The sequence below is a fragment of the Microcaecilia unicolor genome, chromosome 2 (assembly GCF_901765095.1).
Source record: "Microcaecilia unicolor chromosome 2, aMicUni1.1, whole genome shotgun sequence".
Classification (NCBI taxonomy): domain Eukaryota; kingdom Metazoa; phylum Chordata; class Amphibia; order Gymnophiona; family Siphonopidae; genus Microcaecilia; species Microcaecilia unicolor.
Genome location: NC_044032.1, coordinates 477303786 through 477323130, shown reverse-complemented (window position 1 = coordinate 477323130; position 19345 = coordinate 477303786). Strand labels below are relative to the sequence as shown.

At 47.3% G+C, this 19345-nt stretch overlaps 1 protein-coding gene across 1 annotated transcript in view; it reads left to right on the top strand.

Moving 5' to 3' along the window:
• Positions 1-19345, top strand: part of KDM3A (lysine demethylase 3A) — a 334933-nt gene that overhangs the window by 218726 nt on the left and 96862 nt on the right. The window contains 2 exon segments of the mRNA XM_030191048.1: positions 18783-18935; positions 19201-19296. Coding sequence (XP_030046908.1) covers positions 18783-18935; positions 19201-19296 — 249 coding nt within the window.

The following is a 19345-nucleotide window of genomic DNA, read 5'->3' as shown; positions in this document are numbered from 1 at the left end:
GTTTGATAAAGGCAAGATAAAAATTTAAGAGCTCCTAAGAAATGGGATTGAGGGGGAAAAAAAGGAAGAAAAATCCGTCAGTCAACGGCAGGAAAAAGAGGCTTCAACAGCAGCTTCACTTATGCTGACCTAGAGAAGAAAAGCAATTTTTGGTCAAAGCGTAAAAGAATGAAGGAGAGCTCTTTTAATTGCTGTATTACTATACCAACAGCAGATTCACTTTTTCTGTCCTAGAGAAGACAAGCAATTTTTGGTCAAAGCTCAAAAGAATGAAGGAGAGCTCTTTTACTTGCTGCATTATTATACCAACTTAAGATTCAATTTGTAAATTAGACAAATATAACAAACATTAAAATGTGCATTCTAAAACTTATTCTGTCTGAGCTAGCTCAGAATTTGATTCATTTTCAAATTCAAGTATCAAAGAGGGACTTCAGTCTAAAGTGCATGGGTGCTTTGCATATTACAGAAATAAGTTCAAAACAGCTAGTTCCAGGCTTCAAGTACCTGGCTGATGGGGATCCCCAAGCGTAGAGTACCGGCGTTGGCACCTCAGGAAGTAGCTGCTGACTACCAAGCTATGTTTAGGAGCTTCTGGGCACCTTCGGGGACATCAGCTGGCAGGGCTTGGAGATCCCTGCCACCGCAGCAGCTACTTGTGAGTCCTGTGGCACACCTGCAGACCATCCATGGCACACTGTTTGAAAATTGCTGCGCTATGGCTTCTTGGAGTAGTAGTGATTATTTTTTTTTTTATTATATTTGTACCCCGCGCTTTCCCACTCATGGCAGGCTCAATGCGGCTTACATGGGACGGGCAATGGAGGGTTAAGTGACTTGCCCAGAATCACAAGGAGCTGCCTGTGCCTGAGGTGGGAATCGAACTCAGTTCCTCAGTTCCCCAGGACCAAAGTCCACCACCCTAACCACTAGGCCACTCCTCCACTCCTTAGAAGTTATAACCCAGAGAACAATGATGTGGTTGACACTTGAATTAGAACCTAATTGCAAGCTTGTACTTTGTTTAAACTTTAAACATTTAAATAAGTTGAGGGAGGGAAGAGCGATGGTAGGAGGAGAGGGGGAAGAGGAGGGGGGAAAGGAAAAACTCAAATCACTTGTTAGATACATATTCTTGTACCACTGTTGAAGCTGTTTCTTTCTGTTTGCTGGCTCACAAGTGTAATTGTTCGATAATAAACAAGAATTTAAAAAAAACAAACATTTAAATAAGTTGTTTTTGGGATCATATATTTATTTCCTGATTTATCTAGAATGACACAAATATGATAGGAATTCTTGGTTTTTGAACCTCAAGTTCTACGTCTTGGTGCTAACTTTATTCTTAAATTTCCTTGTTTATGTGTGATTTTGTTGAGGGGTAATTCTTATATATGCTTTGATCCCAAAGAACTTTCTGATTGGACGAGCAGGCATCATAATCTCACATGTTGGTGACATCATCCATGAAGCTCGGTGCAGACAGTGCCAAGTGCACTGTCATTTCAAATCTTTGAGGCAGTGCCCCCCCTCCGCACATGAGCTTGTGCCTTCTTGCCTGATGCTCGAGCACGGGACCAGCAGTTTATCATTTTCAGCAGAACACAGAGGTTGATTTTTAATTTCTCAGTACATCGAACTTTTGCCTTTTGGTGCCTTTCCTTTTCCAGGACACTTTTTCTTCACATTCTTCTTTTTTCTGTATTAAGTTGTTCAAATTATACATTTATTCAATTATTTTTCAATTCCATTTCATCAAGCAGATCAATCCATAGACTGGTGGGTTGTGTCCATCTACCAGTAGGTGGAGATAGAGAGCAATCTTTTGCCTCCCTATATGTGGTCTTGTGCTGCCGGAAACTCCTCAGTATGTTCTCTATCTAGCAGGTGTGTGGTCGCACAGCAGCAGCTCTGGCTAGGTCTCCAAGCCTAATTGTTTAGGTTTTGTTGAGTACCTGGGGTTGAGGGCTATTCGTGAGCAAGTGCAAACCTGGTGGTGCCAGGTCCCTCCTTTTCTCCCCCCTCCCGCTGGCTCCGTTAAAAAAAAAAAAAAAAAACCCCAGAAAAATAGACGTCCTTGAGAGAAAGACGTCCTTGTTTGCAGCTACTCATTGGGACTCCAAATCGTTGCAGCTCGGAGCGAGAAGCAGGTAATTTTATCTTTTACTAGCGGGCAGGGGGTTCCCCGAACGGTCTCTGTGTGGCTATGGCCTTGGATGGCAAGGGCGTGAAAAGACGCTCCCCGGAACGCGTTCATGCGCCTTGCGGGGAAGTGGGGGGCCCGAAGGCAGAATTGCCTTTTTTGGGCGCCCTTTCGGAGTCAGGAGAGTTCCCCGGTTTTTCCTCCGGTGCGGCGGCTTTTCCCGCCTTAGGCGCCCATCCCCTGCTGGCCGCCCTCCCAGTTGTGACCGGCCACGCTGCTCGGACGGCTTCTTCTTGGGCCGCCCTCGAGGTGGGAGACGTTAACAGCTTGGTTGTCCTTGACTCTGGCGACGGTAAAAGTCGGCGAAATTAAAGCGTCATTCTTCCCACGTGGCTCCTCGGAATTTCTCACCGGACGCCATTTTGGACGCGCAGCGCGCCTCTCCCCTGTTCTTGGGAGCGCAGATTGAGGGCGCCTCTAGGGCCGCGGCACAGGCTGCAGAAATGCACAGGCTGGAGGGTTTCTCCCCTGAGTTCATTTTGCTGCTGCATCAGGCCTTTCTTATGCAGAACGCTGATCCTGCTCCCCTCTCTGATAAGGGTGATGAGGCCTCTATGCTCAAACGCCCTCGGGTGGATCTTCAGGCCCTAGGGGACTCGGTCTCCTCTGATGTGGATGACGGCAGCGTGTCTGAGTTCTCCCAGAGATCCTTAGCGGACTCTATGGAAGAGACTGATCCTCGCTCGGATGGAGCGGATGACCCCTCTGCAGCACGGCTTTTTCGCTCAGAGGATTTGCCCAACCTGCTAGTGCAGGCCATGAGCATTTTGAAGATTGTCTCTCCGGAGGAAGGCCCTCTCTCAGCTTCTACTGGCTCCGCCATTATGCTGGGAACGAAGCGCCCGCCTAGAACCTTCCACGTTCATGAAGCCATGCAGACCTTAATTTCGGCGCAATGGGATGCCCCTGAAGCGAGCCTGAAAGTAGCCAGGGCTATGTCCCGTCTGTACCCCCTGCCAGAGGGGGAACGGGAAGCCTTTGTCTGGCCCACGGTAGATTCTTTAATCACTGCCGTGACTAGGAAAACGGCACTGCCGGTGGAAGGTGGCACTGCCCTGAAGGACGCTCAGGACAGGAGAATGGAGGCGGCCTTAAAGTCGTCCTTTCCGCCCTCAGATCCTTCCTGGAGGGCGGAATAGCCGACCCTGGAGTCGGGCTTGGCCTACTTGGCAGACTTGTGTGATGTTTTGAGAGCCTTGGCCAAAGGTATGGCTCAGACGGTCTCTGCGCGGCAGTGGCTCTGGCTTAAGAACTGGTCTGCTGACCATGCCTCTAAATCTCGCCTAGCCAAGTTGCCTTTTAAAGGCAAGCTGCTCTTTGGGGACGAGCTGGACAAGATCGTGATGGAGCTCGGCACGTCCAAGGGCAAGAGGTTGCCGGAGGTCAGGGCTCAGGCCAGCAGTGCTCGCCCTGGTTCCTCCAAGGGCCGATTCCAGGAAGCCCATCGATATCGCCCGGGCAAGTCAGGCTCCTCTGCCTCCTCTTCCTTCAAACCGAACTCCCCCAAGCAGCATTCCTTTCGCAGGGACCGCTGGCCCGGAGGTTCGTCCTCCAGCCCACCCCCAGTGTCTCGTACCCAATGACGGGGACCTGGTCCATGGCCCAGTGCAGATAGGAGGAAGGTTGTCCTCATTCCTGAGCGAGTGGACCAGGGTAACTTCAGACGCTTGGGTTCTGGAAGTCATCAGAGACGGCTACAAGCTGGAGTTCTGCCGGCCCTTGAGAGACGGGTTTGTAAACTCTCCCTGCAAGTCCCAGGTCAAAGCAGCTGCCGTGCAGCAGACTTTGATCAACCTGATCCGACTGGGCGCGGTGGTCCCGGTGCCAGTAGATCAACTTGGCAAGGGGCGCTACTCCATTTACTTTGTGGTGCCAAAGAAAGAAGGTTCTGCTCGGCCTATTCTCGACCTCAAGGGAGTCAATCGGGCCTTGAAAGTTCGGCACTTCCAGATGGAAACTCTCCGCTCCGTAATATCTGCGGTGAAGAAAGGAGAATTCCTGGCATCCTTGGACATCAAGGAAGCTTACTTACATATTCCCATCTGGCCTCCTCATCAGCACTTCCTGCGCTTCGCAGTCCTGGGCTGACACTTCCAGTTCAGAGCCCTCCCTTTCGGGTTGGCTACGGCTCCGCGGACCTTCTCCAAAGTGATGGTGGTCATCGCGGCTTACCTCCACAAGGAAGGAGTACAAGTCCATCCCTTTCTGGACGACTGGTTGATCCGAGCCCCCTCTTATGCAGAGTGTGGGAAGGCTACAGACAGGGTGATTGCTCTTCTGAGCTCCCTGGGATGGGTCATCAACTGGGAGAAAAGTCAGCTGTACCCGACTCAGTTCCCTGGAGTACTTGGGAGTTCAATTCGACACCCTAGTGGGCAGAGTGTTCCTGCCGGACAACCGGAGCGGCATGCTTCGGGCCCAGGTGGACCAGTTCCTAACAGCCTCCACTCTTCGAGCTTGGGACTATGTGCAGCTGTTGGGCTCCATGACGGCCACGATGGAAGTAGTGCCCTGGGCCAGGGCCCTTATGAGACCCCTACAGCACTCCCTGCTGCGGCGGTGGACTCTAGTATTGGAAGATTACGCTGTACGCCTTCCCTTGGATCCAACGGTGCGCAAGGCGCTGGGTTGGTGGCTGAGGCCAGACAAGCTGTCCGCAGGAATGCCTCTCAAGACCCCAGAGTGGGTGGTCGTTACGACGGACGCCTGCTTGACGGGCTGGGGAACCCACTGCCTGGGAAGGACAGCTCAGGGGCTCTGGTCGCCTGCAGAGGTGAAGCGGTCTATCAACCTCCTGGAACTCTGAGCCATTCTGCTGGCGCTTCTGGAGTTTCTCCCGGTCCTGGTGCTGAGGCCAGTACGGGTCCTGTCGGACAATGCCACGGCAGTGGCATATGTCAATCGCCAGGGAGGTACCAGGAGCGCCCCTCTAGCCAAGGAGGCCATGAAGCTATGCCTGTGGGTGGAAGCGAACCTGGAACAGCTGTCAGCGTCCCACATTGCTGGAGTCATGAATGTCAAGGCGGACTTTCTCAGTCGCCATGCTTTGGATCCCGGAGAGTGGCAGCTCTTGGCTCAGGCGTTCTTGGACATCACGAGGCGCTGGGGCCAGCCGAGCCTAGATCTGATGGCGTCCTCGGCCAATTGCCAAGTGCCACGGTTCTTCAGCAGAGGACGGGACCCTCGATCTCTGGGAGTCGATGCTCTTCTCCAGCAGTGGCCGGCACAGGAGCTTCTCTACGTGTTCCCGCCCTGGCCCATGTTGGGCAGAGTGCTAGGCCGGGTGGCAAAGCATCCGGGCCGGGTGATCCTAATGGGTCCGGATTGGCCCAGTCGTCCCTGGTTTGCGGACTTAATCAGGCTCTCAGTGGACGGCCCTCTGAGGCTGCCAGCGGAGCGGGGCCTCTTGCATCAGGGTCCCGTGGTGATGGAGGATCCCTCCCCCTTTGGTCTTATGGCCTGGCTCTTGAGCGGAAGCAGCTGAGGAAGAAGGGCTTCTCAGACAAGATTATCGCCACTATGCTGAGAGCGAGGAAGCGCTCTACTTCTACTACTTATGCCAGGATTTGGCGTACCGTTGCATCATGGTGCAAGGTAGGCGCTCTATCGCCCTCCACTGCTCCAATATCTTCAGTGTTGGCGTTCCTGCAAGAAGGTCTGGAGAAAGGCCTGTCGCTCAGTTCGCTGAAAGTCCAGGTGGTGGCTCTAGCTTGCTTCAGGAGCCGTCTGAAGGGTGCTTCCCTAGCGTCACAGCCGGATGTGGTGTGCTTTCTCAAAGGAGTTAATCACCTGCGCCCTCCTCTGCACTCGATAGTGCCTACTTGGAATCTTAATCTGGTGCTATGGGCCTTGCAGAAACCGCCCTTTGAGCCCTTGTCGAGGGCATCGCTGAAGGACCTGACGTTGAAAGCGGTCTTTTTGGTAGCCATCACTTCAGCCAGAAGAGTTTCTGAGATCCAGGCACTCTCGTGCCGAGAGCCATTCCTGCGGTTCACTGAGGCAGGAGTGTTGATTCGCCCAGTGCCTTCCTTTCTGCCCAAGATTGTTTCTCGCTTCCATGTGAGTCAGCAGCTCTGTCTACCCTCCTTTCGTAGGGAGGACTACCCAAAGGAGTACCCTGCTCTCAAATGTCTGGATGTGAGACGAGTCATCATCAGATACTTGGAAGTGACCAATGACTTCCGGAAGTCGGATCACCTGTTCGTGCTGTTCGCAGGCCCTTGTAAGGGTCTGCAGGCATCGAAACCTACTGTGGCACATTGGGTCAAGGAGACGATTGCAGCAGCTTATGTGGCTGCAGGGAAGCTTCCGCCTATTCAGCTGAAGGCGCACTCTACTAGAGCACAGGCGGCATCGATGGCAGAGTCCAGATCCGTCTCCTTGGAAGAGATTTGTAGAGCGGCAACTTGGGCGTCGGCTCATACCTTCTCACGACATTACCGCCTGGATGTGGCTGCTCGGGCCGAGGCCCAGTTTGGAGCTTCAGTGTTGCGGTCAGGGATTTCTATGTCCCGCCCTGGGTGAGTACTGCTTCGGTACATCCCACCAGTCTATGGATTGATCTGCTTGATGAAATGGAAGGTAAAATTATGTATCATACCTGATAATTTTCTTTCCATTAATCATAGCAGATCAATCCATAGCCCCGCCTAGACATCTGTATTGTTTTTTGTTCTGGTTATATTTCAGGTTCCAGTTTAATCTTCAGTTCCTGTTCAGGAAGACTTCGTGTTCAAGTTCTTCCAACTGGATTTTCCTTGAGTTGAGACGATTTTGTGTTACAGTGAGCTGCTGCATTCCTCTCCCCCCATTTCGGCGGTGGCTGGATTGATAACTAAATTATGCCGGCGCTCCCTCCCGCTTCGTGTGGCAGTAGGGGGTAGCCTTGTATCCCTCCCGCTTCGGCAGCGTTGGGGTAAGCCAGCTCCTCCCGCGGTTGCGGCAGCAGGATAAGCCAGATCCCCCCCCCCCCCCCGCATCAGCGGGTATGGTGTCCCTCCCCCGCTTTGCGGGGATGAGCTGGATGGATTCCCCTCCCCCGCTTCAGCGGTGGTGAGCTGGGCAGAGTGTCCCTTTGTGGGTGTAATTCTCTAAGTGCTGAGTCCTGCGGATGGAGCTTGGATATCGACATACTGAGGAGTTTCCGGCAGCACATGATCACATATAGGGAGGCAAAAGATTGCTCTCTCTCTCCACCTGCTGGTAGATGGACACAACCCACCAGTCTATGGATTGATCTGCTATGATTAATGGAAAGAAAATTATCAGGTATGATACATAATTTTACCTTTTCAGCATTTGGGGGGGCCTCTAAGCCCTTCTTTTGCCTGTGAAGCATCAACTATTTTCGGGTATTTGACCACTCAAGCTCCCCAGGCCATAGAGCCTTTTGACCTGGCGTCTTCTGTTTTTCCCTCCGTGTCAACGAGGGTGCCCAGTGGCTTTAAGAAGTGTACTCAATGTAATAGGACTATTTCAGGCACAGACCCCCATAACAGAAGTGTTCAGTGCTTAGTTCCAAAGCACATACAGTGCAGCTTCTGCTTCTGCATGCAAGAAAAGGACCCTTAAAGCCTGCGGAGTCCAACAGGGAAAAAAAATCTTTGGTTCTGCATCGACATCTGCATCAAACATGGCATGGTATTCGGTACAAAACATGGAACCTGCATTGGCATAGACATCGGGTGCACAATCGCAACATTGAGAAGGACCAACATCGGACTCGGTAGCGCACACCTGTAAGAAATCTATTTCCTCGTCATTGGTGCTGCGTGCATTGAAGGACCTGCAGTGTAAAAAGCCTAAGAAGCATCACCATTGTTCTCCCTCCATGCAGTCTGCCTACTCTTCCCTTGCATCGATATCCTCAATGCATGGGAAGTATGGCCATGCTGCAGTGATCACACTCCTCTCCAGCTTATTTCTCATTGAGAGTCTTAGAGATTTCTTAAACCTGCACAGGCTGCATCCATACTGCTTTCTTAGCTGGTACTGGCGCCTACTGTTCATGAGGAAATCCGGACTGTGCTCAAGGAGGAGCTTTTCAGGGCTACTGCATTCGCAGTCTGGTACAGGAAATACTCGTTCACACTGACAGCCATGTAGCAATGTATTACCTGAATAAACAAGGAGGAACAGGTTCTTACCATCTCTGTTGACAAGCAATCCAGATATGGACTCAGGCAGCTTCTTGAAAATCTCTATAAGAGCTGTTTACCTAGCTGGCAAATAGAATGATGTAGCAGACAAACTGAGCAAAATCCTACAACCTCACAAAGTGTCCCAAGAGCATCTAGCAGATGTCCTTTGTCATGGAGAAAACTTGTTTGATGACAAAGTAGAGAAATTGGCCAACCTAATTAAAAAAAAATACAAATACTGTAAAGACTCTGTCCAGGCCACAAACCTCTGCTACAAGAGGATATTTATGCTTTAGTTACTATATGTTTAAGCATTGTTACACTCCTCCTCCTCCACATTAAAGGACTATGTGCTGATGTTCAAAGTTCAAGGCATCAGTGAGGTCAAAAATCCTAGACAACCTCTGTCTAAACAGCCTAATTTTTGACTCCTTCCTAGAGAGCATTGCCACTGTACAGTTGACCATGCTAAGTGACCTACCATTCTCTTCCAACAGAGTTGGCCTCTCATAACCTTGCACCATTGGATGCTACGCAGCATTCAGCACTGCAACCTTCTGTGTTGGCAAAGACGACCACCTGATCATTTACCAAGAGTCTTGTTTCAACTCCCTCCAAATGAAATAATTTCAAGAGGAGCTCTCAGCCCTCCTCTGACAGAATACAATAGAACAAGTTCCTCTACTGGACAGGGGTCGAGGGTTCTATTCCAGAAATTTTCTCTGAAATGCTTGGATGTTTTACTTATATATACTGTCATCTACCACATTTGCTTATTTCCGATCTGACGACGAAGAAGGGCAACCTTCGAAAGCTAATCAAGAAATGTATTAAGTTATGTCCAATAAAAAAGGTATCATCTTATTTTCTTTTCCATGTTTTATTTTGTTTGATTTCTTTTGGTCAGAGAAGAAAGCTGTGCTTTGGCCCGCATCAGCATTTCTTCACCTCCAGTGTATGCTGTTCAGTTTCTTGTATTCATCCTCTGTACTCCACAAAAGAACCATCAGATCAGCTATCCAGTGCTGCCACTACTGCCTCAGTCAGTAGCTCTGCAAGTTCATTGCCAAGCACTGAGACTCCCACATCCATGTCTGCCATCTTGGGTTCAGGCGCTCTCAATTTAACTTGGTATATTTTTTTTAACTGAAGCCTTACCCATTGCAGTTGCTCTCTTTTAAGATATTTGTCCATTTAGTGTTAGCAAGATAATTAAGTTGAAAACAAACCCAACAATGGATGGTGATTTTGTTAGCTTGGAGGCCAGGAGCTTGAGAATGTGACATCTGCTCACAGCTCATCATGTGGCCTCCAACACGTTTTAAAAAAAATAAAGCCACGTATTTTCTTCTTTAGCTAAGAGATTTTTCAGAATACTGTAAGACCATGTTTTTTGTTTCCCTCTGCATAATTTTCTTATTAGTTTATGTGAAGCACTACAAGGCACAGCGAGATGGGAACAACTGGTTCACAAAGGACTCTGGACACCTGTTGTAAACAAGTTGGGGTTTTTTTTTTTACATGTTTGTTTTTCTGATTGGTTCCAGGAACCACCGCCTTTTGAGAGCAGAAAATATAAACTTTATTTTTTGATGTTCAGGATTCTAGTTTAGGTCATCTGCAGACACACACTGTTAGGAATTAGCTTAAAACGTTTGCTTGAAATAGCTTATTAAAACATCTTGTGTGTGGATGCTAGTGCCAAGACCTTTGCAAGGCCTTTTGACTTAGAAGCTGTTGTCTGTAATTTACTGTTGCCTTAGTATTTCCCAGGGCTTTTCCATGCTTATCTACCTGCTGCGATTTTGTAATTACCTTATTGTCATCTGATCAGCAGTAGCTGTGCCAAATCCCTATGATTCCATATTTATTATCTGCTGCTAATAAAGAGTTCAATATATGTCTATGCTGAAGTATCTGATGTGGGTTTGTTTGCTCCTTGCAAAAGCCTTGCAAATAATTGTGAGTGTGGCTCCTGTCTAGATTTTTTGGCCCTGGTGTTTTGCATTAGGTGAAATCATTATTTTAACTCGGTCAATATGACTCAGCTATGAATGAATGATTTAACCTTATTCACCTGTCTGAATATGGACAGAGACTACTGAATAGTAGTGGATAATTTGATGTATGGATCTGGGCCAGATTGGCTACATGTTGAATCTTTAAGTTACTTTACTGAATCCTAGAAGCCCATTAAAGGAAGAAATGAACCAATAATTGTTTTCTTTAAAAATCTGATAAACTACCCTTCAAATTCAGAACATCAAGGTGGTTTGAAAAGTTAAAAGAAACTTCCTTCAACCCTCTGCTGCTACTGGTCCTTTCCACTTGTGTTCTTAACTAATTTTTTTGCTGCTTTATTGGATGAAGGCTCCCTTTTTAATACTTTTTAATTATTTCTATAGTATTACTATATGTACACAGCACTGTACATAAACATGTAAAAGACAATAGGTGAATAAGGGGTTGAGATTTAAAAACAGCGTCAAAAAGATGGACTTTTAGCCTGGACTTGAATAGGGCCAGAGCAGGGGCATAGCCAGACCTTGCGGTGAGAGGGGGCCAGAGCCAGAGGTTGAGGGCACATTTTGAGTGCCGTTCCCCCTACAGCCACGCCTCGCAAATAAATACCTTTGCTGACGGGGGTCCCCAGCCCCCGCCAGCCGAAGCCTTCTTCAGCGCCAGTCTCCGGCGCAGCCGCGTTCGCTGCCCTGCTCTTCTTTCTTCTTGCTCCTCCTGTCCTGTGCATGCTGGCGCTCCTTCACAGTTTCACATAAAGGAGCATCAGCATGCACAGGAGGAGCAAGAAGAAAGAAGATCAGGGCAGCAAACACGGCTTTGCTGGAGACTGGTGCTGAAGAAGGTGTTGGCTGGCGGGGTTTGGGGACCCCCGCCAGCCAAACCAGGGGCCCGGACGGAATTTGCGGGGGCCTAGGCCCCCACGGCCCCCCGTAGCTACGCCCCTGGGCCAGAGATTGAGCATAACGTAACAAATCTGGACATCCTAGGCATACGGCCCAGCAAGATGAAATAAATGGAGTCTGGAGCTGGTGGTAGAGAAGGTGTAATGGTTGGGGAAGGTGAGCCCTTGCAACATGATGAGGTTGGCTCTACCTGTGCGGTTTAAAGCGCTGCACAGGCCCTCATCGACAGTTGCCAGTGGGACTGCCTGGCAGAGTCTCAGAGCTGGAAAAGTCCAGTACCTCAATCGGACAAGCAGAAGTGTAGGACTAAGCAGTGCCTAACATGCTAACTAGAACACAAAAGGATTTGTTTAGAGGTTGGCTAATAAGAGAGCCCTTGGGGCTCGCTCTTAAGAGAGCCCTTGGGACTGGCTCTTAAGAGAGCCCTTGGGCTGGCCCGACTGAGTCGAGGCCAGGGAGTAACTGCAACAGCAAAACTGGAGGGCTGGAAGCAGGAACTAGCCAGGCAATGAAAACTGTCGAGGCACAACTCTGGAAGCCTGTTTCCGAAGCACTGTTGTTTTAATCACTATGCACTAATCACGGGAGCTTTGGAGGCACAGCAGACCGAGCACTCGCCAACAAACAGCTAAGATAAGTGTCATCAGTATGACACCTTTGTTTTCCCCGGCAGGGAATGTTTAATGCTGTGAGAATGGGAAGGCAGGGAGGGCGTGTGCCATGATGTGAGACTGCTGCAGTTCCAATCCAGAGACATTTGGTTTAAAGGACACTACAGCACTACTGAGCTCTGCAATTTAGTGGGTTATATATTGTTTAGTCTGGTGGAATTGTTGGAAACTATTGATTTACCCACACCAGGTTGATTTCATTGAAACCCTTACATTTCTACTCAGTAACGATCAGTAGTAAGGAATTTTCTTGTACCTTCTGCTCAAACTGATGAACGCATTCCACGCATAAGGGCCCCAGATGTTTGCAGACATTGTACTGGAAAAGGGCCAAGGAACCTAGGTGCGAATTTCTGAGAGGGCACCTTGAGCCGAAGGTGACTGGTGCTCAGCCATATCTTCTCCCCAGGGCGAAATATGGGAGCTGGCCGTCGCCTGCAGTCGGCCTGCTTGTTGTAGCTGTCTCTCTGCATGAGTAGTAGCTGAGTTTACTGCCAAATTTCCTGGATGCCTGCTGGACTGCAAGCATAAAGAAGGAAAGGCGGACCGGTACTGGAATCCGGGGATGTTGCCCATATAGCACTGAGAAGGGAGAAGACTAGTCGCTGTACTAACATGGTTATTATAGGAGAACTCAGCCCAAGTAAGTAGAGCCACCCTGTCGTCTTGACAGTCATTAACGTAGGCTTGGAAGAAGCTCTTTAGTGTCTGGTTTGCCCTCTCCATGTGATAGGCTGAGGAGAAGTCCAACTGGACGCCAAAGTTCTTACATAGTTTCTGCCAGAAGTGAGAGGTGAACTGAGCTCCAAGATCACCGACTCTGCGTTCTGGCAATCCATGGAGACAAAAGATCGCCTTAAAGAGCTGGGCCAAGAAGGCAGCCTACAGAAGGGAGTTCAGGGGAACAAAGTGTGCCATCTTAGCCAAGAGATGAACCACTACCCAGATAGTGGTGTACCCTTGAAAGAGTGGAAGATTGAAGACAAAATCCATGGCAATGTCTGACCAGGGTCCCTTAGGAACCAGGAAAAGCTGGAGCAAGCCCCATGGGCGAGCATGCACCGACTTATTCCTGGCACAATTGACATATGAGTTGACATATTCTTGCATTTTACAAGCCATTTGAGGCCACCAATAACGGTGTTCCACCAGCCAGCGTGTCCTGTTTATTCCCAGGTGCCCTGACAATTTAGTCATTCGCCCACTGCAAGATCTTCCTTAGCCACTTGGGAACCAGCATCCTTTCAGGGGGCACTATAATCTGTGATATGGCCAGAATCTTCCTTGGATTGATGATTGATTGAGGCTCAGAGAAGGTGCCAGTGGAGTCAAAAGACTGGGAAAGGGCATCAGCCAGGGTATTCTCTGCTGGATGGATAGGTCAAGCGACAATCAAAGCAGGAGAAGAAGAGTGGCCACCTGGCTTGACGGGGGGGGGGGGGGGGGGGGTGTTCAGCCTTTTGGCTTCTTGTAAATATACCAAGTTCTTATGGTTGGTGATGATGAATAGTTGCGCAGTCCCTTCGAAAAGGTGTCTCCACTCCTCCAGGGCTAACTTGATAGCTAGAAGTTCATGATCCTCAGTGGTATAGTTTTGCTTGGCCAGGTTGAACTTCCTAGAAAAGAAGGAGCAAGGTAAAAGTCTCCTGCTGGGGGAGGCCTGAGGAGAGGATGGACCCAGCCCTATGGAGGAAGCATCCACTCTAGGTTGTTGCAGTATGGGAGCTAATTGAAAGGCCTCCTTAAGCTTGGAGAAGGCCAGCTGAGCTTCAGTTGACCAATTGTGGGTGTCTGCCCCTTTTTGTGTGAGGGCGGTGAGAGGTGCCGTAAGGCCGGAGTAATTGTGGATAAATTGCTGGTTATAGTTTGCGATGCCCAGGAATCTTTGAAGGGCCTTAAGGCCTATGGGTTGAGGCCAGTCCTGGATTGCTGCAGATTTGTCCGGATCCATCTGAAGACAGGAAGAAGAAACTATATAACTCAAAAAGGGAATGTCTGTCTGCTCAAAGGAACATTTCTCCAGCTCAGCATTTAGGCCATTCTCCCATAGACGCTTCAGCACCGTGTTGACATGAATTCAGTGCTCGGACAGGGAGGTAGAGAACAAACACCAGGATGTCATCTAGATAGACAAAGACATAGGAGTAAAGGAAGTCTCAGAACACCTAATTTATGAAGAGTTGGAAAATAACGGGGGCATTGCATAATCCATACGGCATCACCAGGTATTCATAATGTCTATCTTGTGTGTTGAAGGCTGTTTTCACTCATCACCTGGATTAAATTATAGGCCCCATGGAGGTTGTTTGATGAAAATGATGGCCCCCACCCCCCCCCCCCCCCCCCACCCCGTAAGCAGTCAAACAGTTCTCCTGTGAGTGGTAAGGGAAATTTATTCTCAACGGTGATTGTGTTTTAACAGCGGTAATCAGTACATAGTTACAAGGATCCATCCTTTTCCCGTACAAAAAAGAATACTGCTCCTGCCTGATAGATGGAGGAATGAATAAAGCCCTGTTGCAAATTATCCTGGATGTATTCCCTCATAGCTTTGGTTTCTGGAATAGAGAGCACACCTTGGGTGGCATCTTACCTGGTAAGAGGTCAATAGGGCAGTCGTATTCTCGATGAAGCGGTGGGGTCTCAGCTTGCTTCTTGCAAAAAACATCTACAAAGGCACCATTAACTGCGGGGAAGTCCTGGGAGCGGGCATGGCTCAACTTTAGAAGTAACCTAGGGTGCATTGGAGTGAGGCAGAATGTCTGCAGAGTGCCAGTTGAAATGGGGTTCATGTTTTTGTAGCCAGGGAAGTCCCAGGTCGATGTGATTAACTGACTTAGGGAATGCGTAGAACTCTGACCTCCTGGTGCAAAAGGCCCATTTGGAGAGAGATGGGGATAGTTATCATCGCCAGGTGACCAGGCAGTGGATCTTGTCAATCTACAGGGATACAAAGTGGTTTCTGGAGGGGTTTTACAAGGATCTTGTGTTGATGTATCAGTCGCTCATCCACAAAATTCCCAGCAGCCCCTGAGTCAAGGTAGGTCTGAACCAGGATTCATATTCTCCCCACCGGAGGGTGACTGGTAGAATGATGAGGGAGGCTGCATACATCTAGTAGCGCTGTAGAAATGGTAAGTAGTAGTAGGTTGAAATAGTTCGATGTGGGCCTAGGAGTGCCTTCCCAACCAACCCTAGCTTTGTCATTTTCCCAGTTTCTTGAGACATCTAGTGGCATAATGTCCTGAGTCTGCACAATATAAGCAGAGGTCTTGTGCTCTGCGGCATCGTTTTTCCTCCTCGGAGAGTTGAGAACACCTCATGTGCATCGGAACCTCTTCCAACAGGGTAGCCACGGTGGGGGGGAGGAGAAAGCCTGTAGTAGTATTGGCTTCTGAAACCTGCATGCCAAACGTATGGACCAGCCCCAATTGTCCTGTTCCTTGGCCCTCCTTGGCCGTCTTCTGGAAACAGACTTCAATCCTAATGCAGAGGAATATGAGGTTGTCCAGATTGAGTGGCAGGTTCTGTCTGCAAGATTATTTATGTTATTTATTTATTGCATTTATATCCCACATTTTCCCACCTATTTGCAGGCTCAATGTGGCTTACAATTTTCTGACTTATGCCATTTCAGAGTACAGATACAATTGGTAATAGATATATAACATGGATGATAAAGTGAACAGTCAAGTAACATTAATGCACCCAGCAAGACCCTGTGAAAACACCGCCAACTGGGTTTCTTGGTTCCACTGAAGTTCCAAAACCAGGGTCTTGAGAGACGATGAAGGTGACCTTGATGCGGTCAGTTGGAAAGCTGACAGGCTGCAGTTCGAAGTTCGTCAAGCACTGATTAACGAAACCCCAGCAGACTTTTGAGTCTCCCATCAAAATTGCATCGCCACAACTTGAGGTTGGGGCACCGGTGGAGTTGGAGGTGGAGCCGCTAGAATGGGCCTTGGAGGATTCAGTACCACTGGGGTTACAGTACACACCGCCATAAGTTGCGCGCGCACACCCCTGAAGGTTCCTATCAGTTGTTGTAACTGAGCCGGCTGTTGAATCACCCAGGCTAGGTCCTGGAGGAATTGAAGAGTCGTCTTGTCAGCTGAGCTCATGGCATTGGCAAACTGTCACAGTTGGGGAAGGTGAGCCCTTGGACCATGACGAAGTTGGCTCTACCTGTGCTCATTGACGGTTGCCGACAGGACCACCTGTCAGAGTCCTGGAGCTGGAGAAGGCAGGACCTGACTCAGACAGGCAGAAGCATTGGACTAGGCAATGCCTAGCATACTGGCTGGAACACAACAGGATTTGTCTAGAGGTTGGCTCTTAAGAGAGCCCTTGGGCCTGGCCTGACAGTCAAGGTCAGGGAGTAGCTGGAACATCAAGGCTGGAGCTTTGGGATTATTGATTGTCGTTTCCTCCTGTTCTTGAGACATTTTCAGGTTTTTACCTACAGAGCTGTGAACCAATCCTTCAGTTAAACAGAAGTTGGAGTTGAGGGGGTTGATTTAGCAGGTTCTGGTGATTTGTGTCCAGCTGTACTTTTTCTACACAAGATGTACTCCCAATGTTTCAACATGCATCTCTTGGATGAATTTCTGGTTGTGAAGGAGCAAAAGGGACACTCAGGGAAGACAAGACCATAGCAGAGAGACTGAATGAATTCTTTTCTTCAGTCTTTATGGAAGATGATGTAAGAGATCTGCCTGTACCAGAAATGGTTTTCAAGGCTGATGATGCGGAGAAACTGAAAAATATCGGTGAACCTGGAAGACGTAGTGAGCCAGATAAACAAAATTAAAAACTAGTAAATCACGACCAGATAGTATGCACTCCATAACTCCATGAACTCAAACATGAAATTGCTGATCTATTTACAGTGATTTGTAACCTGTCATTGGTATCATCTGTAGTACCTGAAAATTGGAAGGTGGTCAATGCAATGCCAATTTTTAAAAGGCGTTCCAGGGGTGATCCAGGAAATTACAGACTGGTAAACCTGACTTCAGTGCTGGACAAAATAGTGGAACCTATTACAATGAAAAAAATTAACTGAATACTGTATATAGACAAACATGGTTTAATGGGAGTCAAGATGAATTCAGCCAAGGGACTCCTTGCCTTACCAATTTGCTTCATTTCTTTGAAGGTATGAATAAACATGGATAAAGGTGAGCCAGTTGATGTATCTAGATTTTCAGAAAGCTTTTGACAAACTCCTGAGAAAATTAATAATCCATGAGATGGGAGGCAATTAATTTTCTGTTGTGGATTAGGAACTGATTATTGGATAGAAAACAGAGGCTAGGATTAAATTGCTATTTTTTTCTCAATGGTGCAGGGTGAATATTGGAGTACTGTAGGGATCTGTAGTGGGATCGGCGCTGTTTAGCAAATTTATAAATGATCTGAAAATAACAATGACAAGTGAGGTGATTACATTTGCAGATGACACAAAACTATTCAATGTTGTTAAAAAGCAGGTGGACTGTGAAAAATTGTAGGAGGATATTAGGAAATTGGAAGACTAGGGGTATCCAAATGACAGACTTGCATTTGTCCACATTAAATTTCAAGTAGTGCACATTGGGAAGAATAATCCCATAGTTACTTGATGCTAGTGTCCACCTTAGGAATTAGCACCCAAGAAAAAGATCTGGGTATCATCATAGACAATATGCTGAAATCTTCTGCTCAATGTGCGGCAGCAGCCAAAAGAACAAACAGGATTGTAGGAATTGTTGGAAAATAGATGGAAAATAAGATGAAGAATGTTATAATACCTTTATATTGCTCCATGGTGTGATCTCACCTTTATTGCATGCAAGTCTGGTCGCTGTATCTCAAAAAAGATATGGTGGACTTAGAAAAGCTTCAAAGAAGGGCAACCAAAATGATAAAGGGGATTGAATGCCTCTTATATGAGGCAAGTCTAAAGAGATTAGCTTGGAAAAGAGACAGCTGAGGAGGGATATGATAGAAGTCTACAAAATCCTGAATGGTGTAGAATGTGTAAAATTAATTGGTCTGGCTTTTTTTTTTTTTTTACTCTTTTAAAAAGTACAAAGACTAGGGGACACTCAATGAAGTTACATGATAATACTTTTAAAATGAATAGGAGGAAATATATTTTCCCTCAACGAATAGTTAACCTCTGGAACTTGTTGCCGGAGTACTTGGTTCCAGTGGTTAGCATAACTGGTTTTAAAAAAGGGTTGGACAAGATCCTGGAGTAAAAGTCCATAGTCTGCTATTTAGATAGAAATGGGGGATGTTATTACTTACTTATTCTGGGATCGGTAGCATGGAGGTTTGCTACTATTTGGGATTCTGCCAGGTACTTGTGACCTAGATTGGCCACTTTTGGAAGCAGGATACTGAGCTGGATGGATCTTCAATCTGACCCAGTATGGCTATTCTTATGTTCTTAATATATCTTTGTAATCTAGCATGTAAATAACCAGGGCTGTCATTCTTGAAGGCCTTAAGTCAGTAACAAGATCTTAAGCTTTACTCTTGACTATTGGAAGCCAGTGAAGTTCCTTCAAAATATTAGATACACTCTCATACCTTGATCTATGTAACTGTATTATACTGGGCTTGAAGTACTCTCCTCCCACCTCCCCAACCCCAGATTACATATTTACCAGTTTGCCATCTAAATGAGTAACAAATAAAAGCAGACTATCATGGAATAAAGCACCAATATTTTAGTCTAAAACTTAGTAAGATTTCTTCTAGAACATAACTGCTTTTGGGATAGATAATGATTGGAATTGTATGTTATGTTTATTCCAACGTTATTTAACTGAAAATACCAAATTCTTGTGTTTAGAACAAGTGGCATGGAAACGTGCAGTTCGAGGTGTCCGGGAGATGTGTGATGTTTGTGATACCACCATTTTCAACCTGCATTGGGCTTGCCCCAAGTGTGGCTTTGGAGTGTGTGTAGATTGCTACAGGATGAAAAAGAAAAGTTTAAGCCAAGGTGAGAAAATAGTGTAAAATTGCTTCCATTATTGCTTGAATGTTTTCTTTTCCTTTTGGAACTATGGCTTTACATTTTGAACTTGCTCTGGGGAATTATTGGCTGGTTGAGGGGAAGAAGGTGGGAAGGAGATAGGCTAGAAATACAGACATTGGAAAAGGCACATTGAAATCTAAATAATTTGTAAGTAGATATATATTTTCATGCACTGACCAAGGGAAAACTTAAGCTAGTTTTATTCATAATACATTTTTCTTATTTTCAGATGGTGTCGTAGAGACTTTTTCGTGGCTGAAGTGTGTGAAGGGTCAGATACATGAGCCAGAAAATTTAATGCCCACACAGATTGTGCCTGGCACAGGTATTTGAATATATTTTATATATTTTGTTAAATATTGTCTGCAACACTT